We start from the raw sequence: 16,946 nt of genomic DNA, 5'->3' as shown, positions 1-16,946 counted from the left end.
AAATGGTGATAAGCTGGAGCAAGACTTTCAAAATGGAGCTCAAAAACCTAAAAAATCATAAATTTCCATTTGCAGCTTATCTGGAAGTCTGTGTATGTAGGAAAAAAGTAACCTGAGCGACAACACGTGCAATTTAACAGCGATGACACAGCGACAAGGAGACAATACCCAACTGAAAAAATCATCAGTCCTTTGAGCAAGTTCACTTATTATTGTGGAGCAACAGAATCTATTATTAGTTCCTGCTATTCCCTGCAGCAAGAAACGTTCTTCCTCCTTCCCTCCCCTCTCCAAAATGCAACCTATAAAAAGCATCCATTGCTAGCAAGGCCTGAAGAAGAATCCAGTAATCTAATAAATAGATTTTTTTTGTCCCCTTTTAATATCCATTCTAGAAATTAAATGTCAAAGCAGAGTGTTATTTGTATCACTTAATACTGATTACTTGCTTTCTATACTACTTAAGATCAACATTATTCTTGACTATGGCAGACATTTTGCTCCCGATTACAGCTTCTCCAGCTCATGGTAAGATGGATCTTTGTTTTTATTGTGATTTCTTTTATGGTTTTGGGTTTTTTTTAATTTGTTGCTACATGCCTACTCCAGATAACAGGTCTCAAAATGAAAATTCAGTATAGAAGCAGGCCTAGATACTCCTAATTAAAACGCAATTTTCCCCACTGTGTTTTGATATAAACTTTTGCCAAATCTGTGTTTTGTGAAGAGACAAAAAAGCTCACTGAGGTAACCACACGTGGAAGGTGACTAAACCCATTCCATCTGTTGTGTTTCCAGCCCCACGAACAAACTGTACAACTAAGACAAGCCTTAATAAACCTGGATTAAAGCGTTTTGACGCGTTAAGCTGCGCAATGGCTTCTAAACCAAGCAACAATTAAGTCCAAGCCTAACAATCACCTAAGTCTAACTATTTCTTACCGACGAAGAGCAGAGTGAAGATGAGGGTGAGCTGATAGACAGCGTGGCCCAGGATGTTCTTCATCATGGTGCGGGAGATGAGTGGCTTGTTCCTGCCGTACGGCTTCCGCAGCAGCAGCGCCTCCGTGGGGGGTTCCGTGGCCAAAGCAAGGGAGGCAAAGGTGTCCATGATTAGGTTGACCCACAACATCTGCACGGCTTTTAGAGGAGAGTCCTGTGGAGACAATTTCGGAAGTTACGTATTTCCCAGGAAAATAATGGCTTTCAGGTCATAGAATCGTAGAATCAACTGGGTTGGAAGAGACCTCCAAGATCATCAAGTCCAACCCTTGATCCAACCCCCTGTGGTTACTAGATCATGGCACTGATGCCACATCCAGTCTCATCTTAAAAACCTCCAGGGATGGAGAATCCACAACTTCCCTGGGCAGCCCATTCCAATGGCTGATCACCCTCTCTGGAAAGAAATTCTTTCTAATATCTAACCTAAACCTCCCCTGGCACAGCTGAAGACCGAGCCCTCTTGTCTTGCTGATGGTTGCCTGGGAAAAGAGACCAACCCCCACCTGGCTACACCCTCCTGTCAGGGAGTTGTAGAGAGTGAGGAGGTCATTTAATGGGATGTCGTTTCTTCCCTGAGCTACTGCGACCTTTCTTATATTTCCTCTGCAAGACCAGAATCACAGGAAGCACAATGATCTGTGATCACTGATCCAAGATCAATGTGATCAATGATCTTCAAAGAGAAAGGATTTCTCTGCAGTCATTTAAACCAGGAACATTTGCAATCACACAATTCTTATAGAGCATAACAGTGACACTTCATAATACTTATCACAGTACTCTCTGTTACCTCATCCTTGAAATTTCAGCTGAATTTAGGTAACTAGATAATTTAAGTAACTAGTTTGTTTCCTGAGAGAAAAATTATATTAAAACAGTTCAAAAAGTAATGTTTCCCTTTTTCACTATAACCTACCAATCTTTAATTTTTTTTTTCAGAAACAGCTTGAAATTATTAAAAATTTATAAAACAATTAGAGACATCTTTATATATCGTATTTAAATAAGACCTTTAAAAAAACAATAGTGACATTTTAAAAAAAAGCCTAATATTTTGATGTTAAAAATACTCTGAAACTTATTAAACTATATCAAATGTGCAAGAGCAAGACAACCTTTTATTACAGCCACTATTATTTTACTGGAAACAGGATAGCATATTTGGAACTATGGATATGGAATGAAAAAAGCCAAATATTGCTATTTGTGAGGATGCAGGATGTAGCTCCTGAAGCAGCTCGCCAGTCACTAGAAGGAGCTCTTTCCTCACACAAAATCTATGGTCATAGTACAGAGGACTTTAGGTTGTGTTTAAAAAAACCCAGAAGTAACTAAATAAAGCAAACACAGCTCTCAGCAAGGGCTGGACAACTATTATAAAGTTTGGATATGTAGTTCATTGGGGCAGCTCCGAGGGGAGATTGGTGCAGTTGCTTCAAGGACCCAGGAGAGGAAAAACAAAAGAGGTTCTTTTCTGTATCCAACGACCTCCTGTGCCTTCAGACCTCACAGAAAATGGGCAGCACTAGTAAGGGCTGCTTCCTGTTTCAAATAGACCATTTTTATCAGGAAAACAGAATCTCAAAAGTAATAAGGTATGACAAATTTCATAATGAAATGGAGATAATCTACAGTTTGAAAGCTGGAAGAGAGAGCACTATTTTTGTGCACTACATTACCATGGTGGTGCAGCAGCGAAGCACAGAAACTTAGGGAAGGCATACAAAGCAAACCAAAGCCAACAGAAACTTTAAGAACTCTGCCCTTTCCTTCAAAGGGTTAAAGATTCACTTTTAATGAAATGTTATCAAATAATATGGGTCAATACACTCATTATCCCAAGTAGATGCAGAGAACAAGGGTAAGTGGTTTAATCTCTGGTGGATCTGGTTTATATTCAACTCCCCCTCGAGATGAAATATTATTTCTTCTTAAAACACATTTTTAACAGAACATGTACACAAATTTTGACGCATTTCACTTATTTAAAGAAAAAAGATCCCTTTTGGCTTATTCAAAGGGATGGAGAAAGGCAACCTACTGTTTCTAAGTCTTACAGGTTGGCTACATCACGGAAAGGAGGAAGATCAGCATTAATAGATTCTTGACCTGTTGGTTATGGGTTGCACTAACTGGGCTTGTTTGGAGAGTTCAGCTCATTCATTGGATATGCAGCTGCATAAACAGGAAATGCTTTTGTCTTTAGAGGTGCTAAAAAAACTAAAAGTGATCAGGACAAACTTCATTCCAAATCGAGACCTCATTTATTTTTATTAATACATATGGCTCCAAAAAAGAGAGCACTTGCAGTAAAAGCAGTTTGCTGATAGAGCTCAGAGGCCCTGCACAGAATACAGTATATAGGGAAAAAGGAAAACATCTTTTCTGCTGAGCAATTTTTCCTTGTCATATTTTTTGCCTGTCTAGTTAATAAGTTTTCTTGAGAAACATTCTCCGAGTTGGGACATTACGATAGCACTTCATGTGCTGACTTCCATGTCAATAAAACTGACTTTGTCTGCTATGCTTAATAAATAGAGTCAGATGTTCAGGTGTCTGTCAGAGCCTGCCATGCTCCCGGCACAACGGAAAAGCAGATTATTTCAGTCTCTAAATCACACAACTGTAATTGGCAGTCATCAGTTTTGGCAACAACATGTTCTCACCATTTCACACTGCCAATCACCTTGGGTGGCTATGGTGCCTCTAATAATTATCTATTATTGGCAGTGCTGCACTGTTCAGTCAAGTGTGAGAGCTCATTCTAGGCTGAAGCCCAAACATTAAACACACATTAGCCTGGGCAGGCAGTGGAATGAAATTTCCACTGCAACTCTATCTGATTTCTGATTAGTTGGTGGAAACTGAGGAAAATACATATCAGCTAAGGAGTTTAGACTTCCATTACAGATTTGAGTCACTTATGCAAGTGGGATGCAAATCAACGTTCTTTGCGCTGCGTTTTAGCCGCCGACTGGCTGGCTAACAGTTCTTAATTCCCTTTCTGCAAACTTTGGGGATGAAAGCTGTTCAAACTGCAAACCACCCAAAATCACCACTTATTCATCAAATTCCTTTCCACTTGACCTTGGAATAGGTTAGCATTAGCCTAGAGGTAAAAGGAAAATGTCCCTTAAATCAAGTGATGTTACACTTCATCTTGGAAACACTTAAAAGTAAAAATCGCCAAAGGCTGGAAATACACTACAAATCTTTTGTGACATGCAGAGCCTCACAAATTTTAGAGCTTGTTACTTTTGATTTAGATGACAAGCTGTGAGGGAATAAAAAGGTATTTTCACCCTTACCTTTTTACTCCCACTTGTCACGGAACACATGCACAGATTCATAAAAACGAGCATTTCTGGTAGGTTAACTTTCTATATATTAATGCAAAAAAATATCAGCCCTCACTTCTGCTGCTGGATCGCAGTGTCTACTAATTGTATGGAAGGGGCATCCTTAATTCTATTTCCACGCCTCTAAGCCTTGCCAAAACAAATCTAAACAGTACAGACTTTGATTTTATGTTACAGCTCTTTCAAATTTGTCCGTGCTATTATTTTAGGATTTGCCAAATATAGTTCTGCAGTAAAACATTATAACCACGTAAATTACTGCCTTATACATGTAAGTATAGATCATCCTCTTTTTTTTGAACAAGATCTGTAAAAACAATCAGTGATTCATGCAGTAGTTCAATGTTACAGTGCTTTTTAATTAACATTTAATTTTCCAAACATAATGTCCTATAGAGTCACTGTTTTCAGTTCCTAATTTCTGCTAAAACATTAAGTCTTTCTCAAAGTACAAGAACAATAATTTGAATGTAAAATGTTAAAACACAGTCTTTGTCTTCCCTTTATTCAGTGCAACCTTTTGGAATAGTTACATTGCCTCAGCAGTTGGAGACACAGACAGAATCTGGCATGGAAATAAACACATTTGCTCTATAGTTCCAGTAAAAAACTGTTTCCATTTGACTGAACTGCATTTTAAAATCTTTATTTTGTTCATACCCAGATTGCTTTTAACAGCTCCAAACACAATGACCTAATGTTTTCTTGGTGCTGTGGGTATGTGGGGGACAGGAAGCAGGATGAGCCTTGTGGCTTTGTAAAGCACATATAGAACTCTATATGACACCCAGAGATGTGGAACAGTGACTCACTGGAAGTGCAAAACTCCCAATAATCGTAGGCAGAGCTCCAAAGAACCACATTCACTGAACCAATCAAAGGCTCTGCAAAACCCTTGTTCGGAGAGTGAAGTCAGAATGCAAGATTTGGTCTCTCATAAATCCACTGGAAAAAAAAACTATTGGTTTAACCTGAGGCAACAGCTGCTGAACAGAAAGGACAATTATACACAAACTCTGATCACTTTAAAAGCATGCACGTGGCAACACAGAGAGAAAGGTAAATGAATTAGATTAATTAAAAGATAGGGTGAATGAATGTGGCTCAGCTGCACTGTGCCACACAAGCTGCACTGACATAGGACCAGAGCTGTGATCTCATCACTGGTATTATGTGTGCACTGGACAAAAAATTAAGAGCACCAGTGCAGCCACAGACTGAGTGTTCCTGATTCAGCTTTTTAGCAGAGGCTTTAAGCTCTGTTTTCTTGCACAACACAGATCTCAAAATGCTTTACGTAATTGCAGACCCACAACACAAAAGTTCATTATCAGTCCAAAATTCAGAACTTGTGGCTTATAGATTGAGCTGCTGTAAACTGAAACAGGACCCAGTGTAAGTTAGATCCTGTGAGGGGTAATTTTGGCAGCAGCTCTGCTAAGCTTGTCAGCAGGTGACACTGTATCTGTAATTCTTATGCTGTTTAGAATATGATTTCTGTCACCCTAACATGACTTCGTGCTGGGACCCATGACACAGAATAGCAAATGACCATTTGAATTGTCCCTCGTAGTCTGCATATAATCTTTACATAATGCTGGAGCAGTGCATAGGGTCACACGCTCTGTACATGTGGTTAAACATCTCTTGAAACAGTAGACCAGGACAAAAGAGAGAGAGCAGATATTGTGGATATTCTCTAACAGCAGCATCTTGTAGAAGCAGGCATGAAGTAGATAAACAATAAAATAATGTTTGTCTAAAATTAACAGAATTAAACTAAACAGTGGTTCCCTGAAGTGGAAGTGGCAAGGAGCCTCACTTTATTAATCTACTTGAGAAAAAACCAGCAGACTCTTAAAAAGACTACTAATGGTCACAGGTTCTGCCTAATGTTTTTCTTAAGCCTCTCCATTGCCCTCCTAAGGTGCTCTGGGCCAAACAAATCATCTCCTACGTGGGCAGTGCTTTCTCTGGGTGCCCCTTGGAGGTCTGGTTTCACTCATACCAGTAATTCACACAGTCAGACCCTTCATTAACTCAGGGTTGCTGTGGTCTCACTGGGAGTCCTGCAGGGAGATGACCACATACTCATATTTACGTGTGCACCAGTGCAGGATCAAGACTGAATAAAATTAAGTCTATTAAGTTGCAGAGCACAAGCCGTATGTTAAAAAAAAAAATAAATTAGTCCAAGCAAAGTTTTTATTATCTTTGTAGTTCCTTTAAGCACAAACAGTAGAAACCATAAAGAGTGTAAAGGAAGTTTCATCCTAAAAGCATCCCAGTGAGCTGGTTCTGAACAGCAGAACAGATTTTTTGAGAGATGCTGTCAGGAAGCACAGAACAAACATTACTGCTTATGCAGAATTTTTCTCATTCTAGGCTTGATGAAATATTACCAAAAAGATAGCCTGTGTAATATTCGTTAACCTGAATATTAATGGTGGACTAAAATCATGCTCTGTCTGTCAAAGAAAGCCAAACTGACTACCTAAAAGTAAAATTCAGTCCCAATGTGGACTTCCTTTATATTCATTGTGAAGGTCCCAAGAAGCTATGCTACCTTTTGGAAACTCTAGATTTTAGCTCCGTTTTTCTGCTAAGGACTAAAATGTTTCAGTCAAAATAGCAACTGAAGACCTGTGCACAGTCCTGCAGATTCAGATCTGTGTGTGTGCACCTCGACCGTTGTATGCAAGATTTTTTAGTGCAGTCGTGCATTTTGTGCCGGAGCTATTTTTTCATAGCAACCAGAGGGTACAGTATGTTCTCAAGTGCAATTTTTAGTAAAGCTTAAGAGCCAAACAGAATGTCCTTTCACTGACTGGAGTCAAAGCCTAACATAATAATGTTCATTGGCGAGGCAAAATCCTTCTTGAATGAGACAGAACCGAGAGCTGCCCGAGATTATCCGCGGTCAGGCCGCGGAGTGGAAACGACGACAGAGGAAACAACTGCTGCCCTTTTGCCACCATTTCATTTTCAGCTCCTTTCAGACCTCTCCTCTGCATCTGCATCTTTTACTGCCAAGTTGAGGAATTGCAAGGAAACACAGGAATTCTGGGAGTGTCCATTAGAACCTGTAAACAGGGACAACAGACTTGGCAGGCTCAGCGATGGTCTTACAGAGCACTGGGGCCGTATAAATGCACTGGGGCTGATCCAAACCCTTCTAGAAGCCAACGGAATGATTCAAAGGATGAAATTAAAAAGGGGAATATACTTGCACTGATTATACACTTCACATCCGCTTAGACTTTATTTAAAATAGCCCTTGCACTGATTCAGTAATGTTTAACCTCTTCAGGAATAAAATAGAAATTCTTTAGCTAGTGAATAGCTAGTGAAGACCCTTTGTCCTTTCACAAAGCAACTGAAGATGCTGGACATAAAACAAAAAATTTCACCTTAAATAAATGTTGGTAGGGCAGCAACTGAATAAAAGCTGTCTACAAAACAGGGTTTTAAAAGAAGCCCTTGACTCAGTTCCAGTGATGTTGCTCTTCCCACCTAAGCCCTTTTTTTCTGTATGGTTTTGTACCACTCATAAAAATCTCCTGGAGTTTTAGTCCTTTTCCTTCTGTTATCAGCAACAATCGCTTCACAGCTAAACATTTTCTCAATATGCCTGAAAATATTTCCCAAGGGAAGAGGGAACCTCATCCCACTTTGCTGCAACATCACTAGTTCTGTCCCTCAGCACAGGCTCAGTTGTGACAAGGCACCACCATGGCCTCGAAATATCAGTCAGGGTGTAGGAGAAGTTTTACCTCGTGGTAAAGGTACCTGGGTCTCTGGTTGCAAGTATCAATTCCATGATCACAGTGTAAGTTTACCCCAAGCAGAGCTGATGATTTATTCATTGGTTTGCTCAGGTGTTCATGAGGTGATATCTAGCTGTGGAACAGGTATGGCATCTGTGTGATGCACCATGGGGGGAAGCATCAGCTTTCCCATAGCGTGTCTCAATCCAAGGAGGTATTTTGTAAGAACACCTGCCTGCATCATCTGAAATATATATTATTTTAGGTGGTGACAGCACTAAACCCCACATTTTGCTATTTTCCATTCAAAGACAAAACTCTTATACTCTACTTAATTCATCCTTTTTTCTCTTTAGGGAAAAGAAAATTGTATTTTATTAATCAAAAAGCAATAATGCGAAGGTATGAAAATGTGGTTTGCCTTCAGGTATGCTTTTTATAAAAGACTTAAACATGTGGCATGTGAACCAGGATTGCACTGAGGGACCGATGGAGAGGAAGAAAGAGATGTCAAAGTCCAACTCTATGTGTCATTTAATTGGTTTGTCGTTTGCATCTGAAATTAAAAAGAATTGCCTGAAAGCAACAAAATAATTTTATCAGTCAAAAAGATCCCCTGCTGGGATTACTTCTGTGTGGCAGTACTGCTCTCTTGAAAATAATAATCCCATTCCATAATCCATCAAAAGCACATATTTAACAGTGAAATATTCTGAGAGGAAAAGGCAAATTCACATAACCTCTTCCTTCTCCTAATGCCTGACATTGTCTGTCCTATCATCAGGCTCAGGGATGACAATAATATGTAATGAAAAGCAGGGAGGTATATAGAGGCAGCACAAAAATTAACAGCTCCTAAACAAAGCTAAAGAAACAGCAAGTTTTCTCCAAGAAACAGCAAGTTATTTTGGGGAGAAGATGGGTTAGTGCACTTCCATACACCAGCAGCTATCTAACATTGAGCGGCTCAATCCTGAATACACTTAAAACGCTTAGAACTGCAAAAAGCATATTTGCTGCTTACAAAGGATCAAATGTGAGCCACCAGCACTCAGAAAATGGAGTGTGGTGGGATGTGGCCCTGGATTGCCTCACCTGAGTGATGCAGGCCCCGGTGAAGGCCACGATCACGGCCACGATGTTCACGGTGAGCTGGAACTGCAGGAACTTGGAGATGCTGTCGTAGACGTTGCGGCCCCACATCACAGCCTTCACGATGCTGCTGAAGTTGTCATCTGTCAGGATGATGTCAGAGGCTTCCTTTGCAACATCTGTCCCCGCAATACCCTGGAAAAATCGATTGGGAACGAAATGATCTACTAGAAAATATAGGGGCAGGTAGAACTCAAATCTTCCTGCTCATTCCAAGTCCACAGTTGCACAAAGGTTTCCCAGCATAGTAACGGTGGCTGCTGTTAAACCATAGTAATGGTATTCTGCATTTTATATTTGCTGGAATGTAGCTCATTTGGTCTATTTTTTGAAGTGAATAAGGACGCAGAAAAGGGAACTGACAGAGCAGTGGAATTCATGTGATGATAGTTCTGAGTGTTTTCAGTTATCAGCTTAGTAACTACTGATCTTCTGAGTTATTTTTATCATGGATGATTTTATAAATATATATCATCAGAATTGGTAATAAAAATTAAAATTATGTATCTTAATATATACACAGTCAGAGTACACTTGGAAGACATCTTTATGTTTAGTGATGGGTTTTATCAAAGCTAAATAGTATTCTACTGTTGGGAAGAAAACACTTCATTTTTCTGTGTGGACACAGGATTCTGCATATAGCCAAGAATTACTTTAGGCAAAGTATTGAAAAAGTATCAAAATATGCAGCAGCAGGTAATCTGACACAGTAAATGAAAGGATTCTGATGCAACATGACTCGCCCCCTCCAATATACGTCTTCCCTGACAAGTAACAACTAAGCAACTTAACATTTAATGAACGAAAAACCTCTCTCAACACATTTCTAATGACACAAATATTAACAAATATGCTGGAGATTATACCATTGCAAAGCCAACATCAGCTTTTTTAAGTGCTGGTCCATCGTTGGTTCCATCCCCAGTCACAGCTACCACCTGCCTCTGCTCCACCTGTGTGCTGTCAATGATACCTGCAAAACATGGACAGATGTGTGTACAGACAGATGGAAAATAATCAGCAAGATAAAACATCCCTCCAAAAAAGCAGGGCCTGGATAATACAGAGCTCATAATACCACACAAGTCTTACAGAGATCAACAGAGTTGATCTTGAAGGAAAATAATGATGAAAGCAGTGTCATCACTCTCTTACACTACTAGACATCACTATTAGAAATTACATGGAAAGTTCTGATCCTGCATCATCAACACATCAACAAAACCTGCACAGACTTCAAAGGGAATGAGATCAGCTCATTATGTCCTTTTGGAAGGTTTTTACTACTTAAAATTATGTGTCACAGTAAACCCATCACTCTGATATATGGAAAGGATTTGCCAAAGACTTAAGTTTTTAAGACGTGATTGCTTAAGGCTCTCCCAAACTGTGCCCAAACTGTAATACCAGCTTTACTAGAAGGCCTTCTGGCAGTCAGTTTAACCTAAAGATAAGAAACATCATTGCTGAATTTGATTTAGCTGCAGCCAGATGAGCATTTTAACAGCCGTGTTCAATTCTGCCAAGCAATGATTAAGAAGGTAGAAAATAATTCTTTGAATTCTGGAGCCAAACATTTTAATAAATAGACATAATAAAATAATTTCTACTTTCATTTTGAGATCATTGGAGAAAAGAAAGCACTTCTCACTTGGTGAATCAATTTTCACACAACTAGCCTGCAGGGAAGTATTTTCCACTTATGCAGATAGGGAAAGTAAGGAAAAGAATGAAGAATTTTTCTATGGCTACAGAAAGAGCCCAGTTTTTTTAATGGGATGTGGATGGATCATTCACCACTCATGTTTTTATTTCCATATCAGAGTCCATTTGAATATGGGTCCAGAACACAGGACTATTGTATAGGATACAAGAACACCTCTCCATATTAATAACTTAGGGGGAGAAATGACAAAATTCCTTATGCTAAAACATTTTGCACAAAGTCATAACTTCTAAAAACAATTATCAAAAACCTAACCAGTGTGAAAAGCTTTCACTCTACTGTGAAAAAAAAAAAAAATCACTCCCATATCAGATAACTAACCAGAAATAGGAAATTGCAGATTACAGAGCAATAGCTGCCTCTTGGCAAGGTTCAGGCTTATCAGGCACCAGAAGATTGCAGTGCAGTGTGGCAGCAGTTAGTGCCCTGTATTTGTCAGACTTATGAAAATCAGAAAAAAACCCCCTATCTCAGATAAATGGCACATTATTCTGATAAGATCTTACAATTACAGCTTGCAGTTTGTTGGGGTGATTTGCCTTTGGTATTATTAAGTAAACAGGGACATCATCTCTCGTTACTACTAAAAACATTTATCTTGGTCTTCCCCTCTTATTATTTACACATCCTTTGATGTTAAATTAGTAGTTTAAGCTTCTGGACAAGAAATTGTTAAATCTCTGACACATTAAGGTAGTGACTGCCCCAAAACAGGGATATGGCATCTTTTGCTAACTGAGTTCCAAATGGGAGCACAACTCAAATCAAGTTGAAGAGGTTCTAATAATCTCCTAATAGATATAAATGGCTATAAATAGTGACTAATGTTGATGACTATACTACCACTGCCCTGCATCAGCCAATTGCTGGATGCTTCTAAGTAATTTACAGGGTTTTGGTAATCATTCTCAAGGTTTAGTAGTAATTTTTATCCGTAAAAGCAAACTGTGCAGCTGGGATAAACCCAGATCACAGAACTTCATAACCAGCAGCCATAGAAAAATTGAGATAAAATGGTCTCAGTTATCATCAGCATCTGAGTCCCAGACCTGCAGTGCAGTGCCATCAGAAATATGGCAGTGCATGGCACAATATTATGGGAATGGATCTCAGTGCTATCCATGGGAAGAGAGAAGGTCTTTGCAAAACTGCCATTTGTATGTCAGACAAATTTCTAAAATGGAGCAGTAGCAATAATTTGGGATTCAGAGGATTTATCACAGCTACACTTACGCTCTCTGACTTCTGCCTGCTCTTTTTAATCTGTTCCCCCTCCCCCTTCCTCACACTGCTGAATGTTTGTCTTCTTTCCAGCACTCACCTCCTTCCAAACCCATTTACTTTTTGTATTTTTTAGCATCACTCTGTTCATGGCTGCGATAAGGTTTCACCTGAAGGATTTTCTTCAGTATCAAGTAACATATGATATTAACAACTGTATAATATTTACAAACAGTGTAAGAAGACCAAAGAGAAGAGTGATGCCCAATAAAGGCCCTCCCTCCGTAGTTCTGAGCTGTGGAGATCAACTGCTCAGTGAAAAATGGAACTGAGGACACGACCTGACAGACGACCAGGAGAGAGAATGACCATTGCTTTAGCATTCCCTGGCCTTTCCACTCATTCTAAGTGGTTAAAAAGAAGCTTTGGTATTAATTAGTCATGTCTAACATTAAGGAAATTTCTTCAAAATAAACTGCTTTACTCCAGCTGGATGTTTACACACAGTATTTTAAGAAAAACAGGTTTGCAACGTGCATCGGGAGAATTCTTAAACTCTCAGCAAAGCTTCCTGCCAGAACAGCCTTGGCTGTTTAATTCCCTCATCTTAAGCTGTTTGACCATGACTTTCTTCTGTCAAAAAGAATTTTATTCTACAGCCACAGGAACACACCTAGAGCATAACATTACAGTGTGTTCCACGCAGGGACTTTGCTGACGTGGCAGGAATTTGGGAAGGAGGCACAGAACTTGCATAAGGCACAAGTTTTTCAGGGCAAGTGGCTTGTTTTGGATGAGGGAAAAGATCATATTTAAAACAACTATGTAGAGCTGTCAAGAAGGGCACTGTATGCATAAGTTTGCTATAAAAAGTACCAGCACTGCATATGCAACTGGAATTTATGCTGGATTTCCCACCTCCCTCCATCTAACATTAAGAAAGCATTAAATCAAATGCACTCAGGATAATAATTTAAAGAATATTAACCAACAATGCCTCTTCCATTCCTTTAACAAGGAGTTATTTATACCCATGGCTCAGATCACAACCATCAAATGTAGCCTCAGGTTCTCCCTTTATTGTAGAACAAATGCTGCTCTATTTAAACAATCCTCACTTGCATTGTCACCCTTAGAGTGCATCAGTAAGAAAACCTTGGCTCTGGGAGGAAAAAAAAAAAAATCCTGGTTTGTATGTTTGTTTCTGTCTCAACTGATTAACTCCAAACAGGCAGGCAGGAAAAACTCAGCTGCAGCTGAGCATTTCCAAGGTGCACATCAGTTCAGGTGTTAGCAAAGCTGATCCTCCCAGAAATATAAATCCACAGATTTATATTTCTTTGGCAAGCTGAACACAGAGACAGACGCAGTAATATATTTTCATGTTCATGTTCTCTTCAGATTAGTTTTTAATGCTGCCAAACCTCCTTGTTAATTTAAGAGGAATTTAGAAAGTCTGTCTGAAAGAGAAAACTCAAATTCATTTTAGCTACGGGCTTAAGTGCGTGCGTGGATAGAGCTTTAAAGGGTAATGTGAAAATGTTATATTTGACATTACAGACAGCACTGGCAATTGTTAACTGAACAGTCCCCCCCAAAGCTCAGGATATCAGAATGCAGAGCAGAACACAGCTAAAACACCAGGGTTTCTAAACTAAACACGAAGCAATCGTGCTTTATGTTTTACCACTGAAACCCTAAAGGGGAACCTTGAAGGCATCAGTGTCCCCCAGGCCTGCACTTCACACACCCTACGGAGCCCCGGCTGTATTTACAGAGCACAGCCCTCCAGACTCAAATGCAGGGGAGCTCCTACTTTCTTTAAACCATTTTTATGTTCTTTGCTTCAGGTTGAAGTTTTTACGCTGTGGAACAGGTGAACTTTCTGAATATTTCTTCATAGGAAATTGAAGAAAAAATGAGCTTTGACATTTTCTGTCCCATGGAAATCAAACCCAGTCGCAACTTGCAACATGCTGATATTTAATTTTAGAATTTCAGTTGATGCACTTTTCTGTATTTTTTTATTCTACCCAGTCTCGTGGCACGTCGACATTAATGAGGTTGTAAATATAATACCACCCCATGCAATAGTATTTGAAATATTTTAGTAATTAAGGGTAATTATTACTAATATTTTCTTCTTTAAAGTTCCTTTTCTGCTTGTTAAAAAACCAGCCTTACATGACAATATCTGATTTCAATATTTTTTAAATATGAGGGTTTTAAATTATGTTTTAATATCACAAAAATAATTCCAGTCTAATTTGAATATATTGGAAAATATGTATAATTGGTAAAGTGAATATTTCTTTTATCTTCTTTATCTTCTATATCTTCTTCTACACTTTCTGATGATATTTCCCATCAGCACTAAAGAGATTTTTCCCATAGTATCTTTTTTTAAAAATGACAATTTGGAATTATTTCAGCAATAACATTATAAGGACATATCAGTATAAATGATGTGTGTTTTTACTTGTCATATTTTGAAATTGGGTAAAAAATATGAAATAATACCAACAGGTGCCTTAAAATCCATATTGTATTTCGGTAGGACTGAGATATCTAAGATTGTTATTTCACTTAAACAGCTTGTGACAATAAACCACTTTCAAGTAGTTTTTTCTAATCTACCTCTACTTCAAAGCCATAAATATTTGAAAGCAACCGTGTGCCCAGCCTGGAATGCTGAACCATGCCTTTCTCTAGTCCCTTAGCAGCAGTAAAAACAAAAAGGAAAAATAAAAATGATCCTTTTGCTGGGTGGGATTGTGCTATGTTAACGAGAAAAAAAAATATTCCCTCCAGCAGCTGCATGGTATTAAAAATTAAATATGAAAAAAGTTTATTTTCTGATGTGTGTTTTTAGCCCAGAGCAGATAGAATACATCAAAGGAGAGAAAATCCTCTTGATCCCTCAAGTGTCTGAGAAAAACATAACATTTTAACAAGAGGCCCAAAACTAGTGAACATTTAAATAGTTTCTTGTAACTTTTAATGGCCCCTGGGGTATGACCAGCCAAAAAAATCCATCATGATTTCCAGAGACTTGTTCTTGAACTTCGTTAGATACTTAATTGCTCTGTCACTTGACCTTGCCACATCTTTAAAACATTAATTGTATCAGTTGCACATGGCATTCAGCAGTAAATATCTTTGGCATTGTCAAAGTGCATATACTATAAAACATCAACAATTTCTTGCCTTTTTTTTTTTTCAGCTCTCTATTGATTTCAATTTCCCTGGAAAAGGTTTCATTTTCCTCTTAAGAGAAAATCCTGAATCATTCAGATGACTACTCCCAAGGGACTTATTTAATCCACTTAATGAAACACAAACTGTTGTGTTTCTGAAACAAATAAACTATTAGGTTGTACTATTATCTGTTCTTTAAGAGGTCTAAGACAGGATTTTATATGCACAAGTGAAGGGAGGAGACTTCAGCTGACTTTATGCTGTTTTCATCCTGATATATGGAGCTAACAATGCTCTCCAAACATTTTCAATCCTCAGTACCTATCAGTAAAATGTTTTCCAGCACATCTCCCCCAAATATGTATATCATTTATAAATTACACATTTTGACTACTATACTAATAAATTGTGGACATTACAAAACATACATGGAAAAGGAGGAGACAGAGTTTAAACAGTATGTCTCCACCTGCCCTATCCAGCATCAGTACCAGGGTTTACAAGATATGGATTGTTCAGGAGAACTTCAATGTTTCCAGAGCTCTTCCCACTCACCAGTTTCAATCCCAAAGGACCCAACTGATCCAATCTTCCAATTCACAGTGGAACTTTTGCTCTAAAGACATTCAGACATTTTTAAAAATTCCATAATGCTCAAAAGCCTTTGTAATCAGTCACGTATGGAGTCATGGCCAGGAAATCTTGTACACCCAGAGGATTCCGTATCTGAATGTGAATTACTATTTAAGTAGTCAGCCAACTGAAAATGTGTCACTGATCAACTGGGTCTTATCCTGAATTTTAGCTCCTCCAAGATTTGCTAAGAAGGGGTTCTCCAGACCTTGCAGGGCCTTAGCAAAATAATCCAGCTCTTTCTTCCTCAGGAAGCCAGGAAAGAGCCATCTGCCTATGGTTCTTCCACCTGTGCCAATTCCCCATCCCAGCATGGCTAAAAATGACATTTTTGCTGATCAGAAACTGTCTGATTTCATCAGCTTTTAAGTGTGAGCTTCGAAGTCAACAGAATAAGATGTCAAGTCATCAAAAATTGCGAGTTACAGTTATGAAAAAGGCTCTACAAAGAAAATTGGAAACCAATCCCTCTTTTACAGAAGCATTCCATCTGCAGACAGCACGGGGAGAGAACGTCATTTGTATAGTGCAGTTTTTACAGGACAGACTCTAAAAATACAGCCAGAAATCTAAAGGAAGCCAGTGCAAATCATACAATTAGTGAGTCTATAGGAACAGGGAATTGGCTCAAAATCCCCATCTCCACTCCTGTAATGCTGATGGGGGCAGCTCCAAGTTACACCACCACAAAATCTGCTATTGTAACAGCAAAAGTTTCTTTATCTTGGAATATTCTTTAAAAATAATTGTCGGAGAGCAGATGCACTTGAGAGACTTGATTCACTCTGAGACTGTTCTCATCTTAAAGGTATAGGTAAAGACTATAAAATCTCTGTCCCCTCTTGGTGATATGAGTAACACCCTGTTTCTTAACACTATTTG

At 38.8% G+C, this 16,946-nt stretch overlaps 1 protein-coding gene across 19 annotated transcripts in view; it reads right to left on the bottom strand.

Annotated features, from left to right (window-relative positions):
* Window positions 1–16,946, bottom strand: part of ATP2B2 (ATPase plasma membrane Ca2+ transporting 2) — a 411,395-nt gene that overhangs the window by 28,848 nt on the left and 365,601 nt on the right. For all 19 annotated transcript variants that reach the window (XM_027664917.1, XM_027664918.1, XM_027664919.1 and 16 more), the window contains 3 exons: window positions 10,153–10,259; window positions 9,227–9,418; window positions 943–1,156 (listed from right to left, as the gene is read on the bottom strand). In XM_027664917.1, the coding sequence (XP_027520718.1) occupies window positions 943–1,156; window positions 9,227–9,418; window positions 10,153–10,259 (513 nt within the window). The remainder of the gene's footprint in view (window positions 1–942; window positions 1,157–9,226; window positions 9,419–10,152; window positions 10,260–16,946) is intronic.

This window comes from Corapipo altera, unplaced genomic scaffold (assembly GCF_003945725.1).
Source record: "Corapipo altera isolate COAL_440 unplaced genomic scaffold, ASM394572v1 124, whole genome shotgun sequence".
Taxonomy (NCBI): domain Eukaryota; kingdom Metazoa; phylum Chordata; class Aves; order Passeriformes; family Pipridae; genus Corapipo; species Corapipo altera.
The sequence above is the reverse complement of the archived record's forward strand: the minus strand, read 5'-3'. Positions and strand labels throughout refer to the sequence as shown.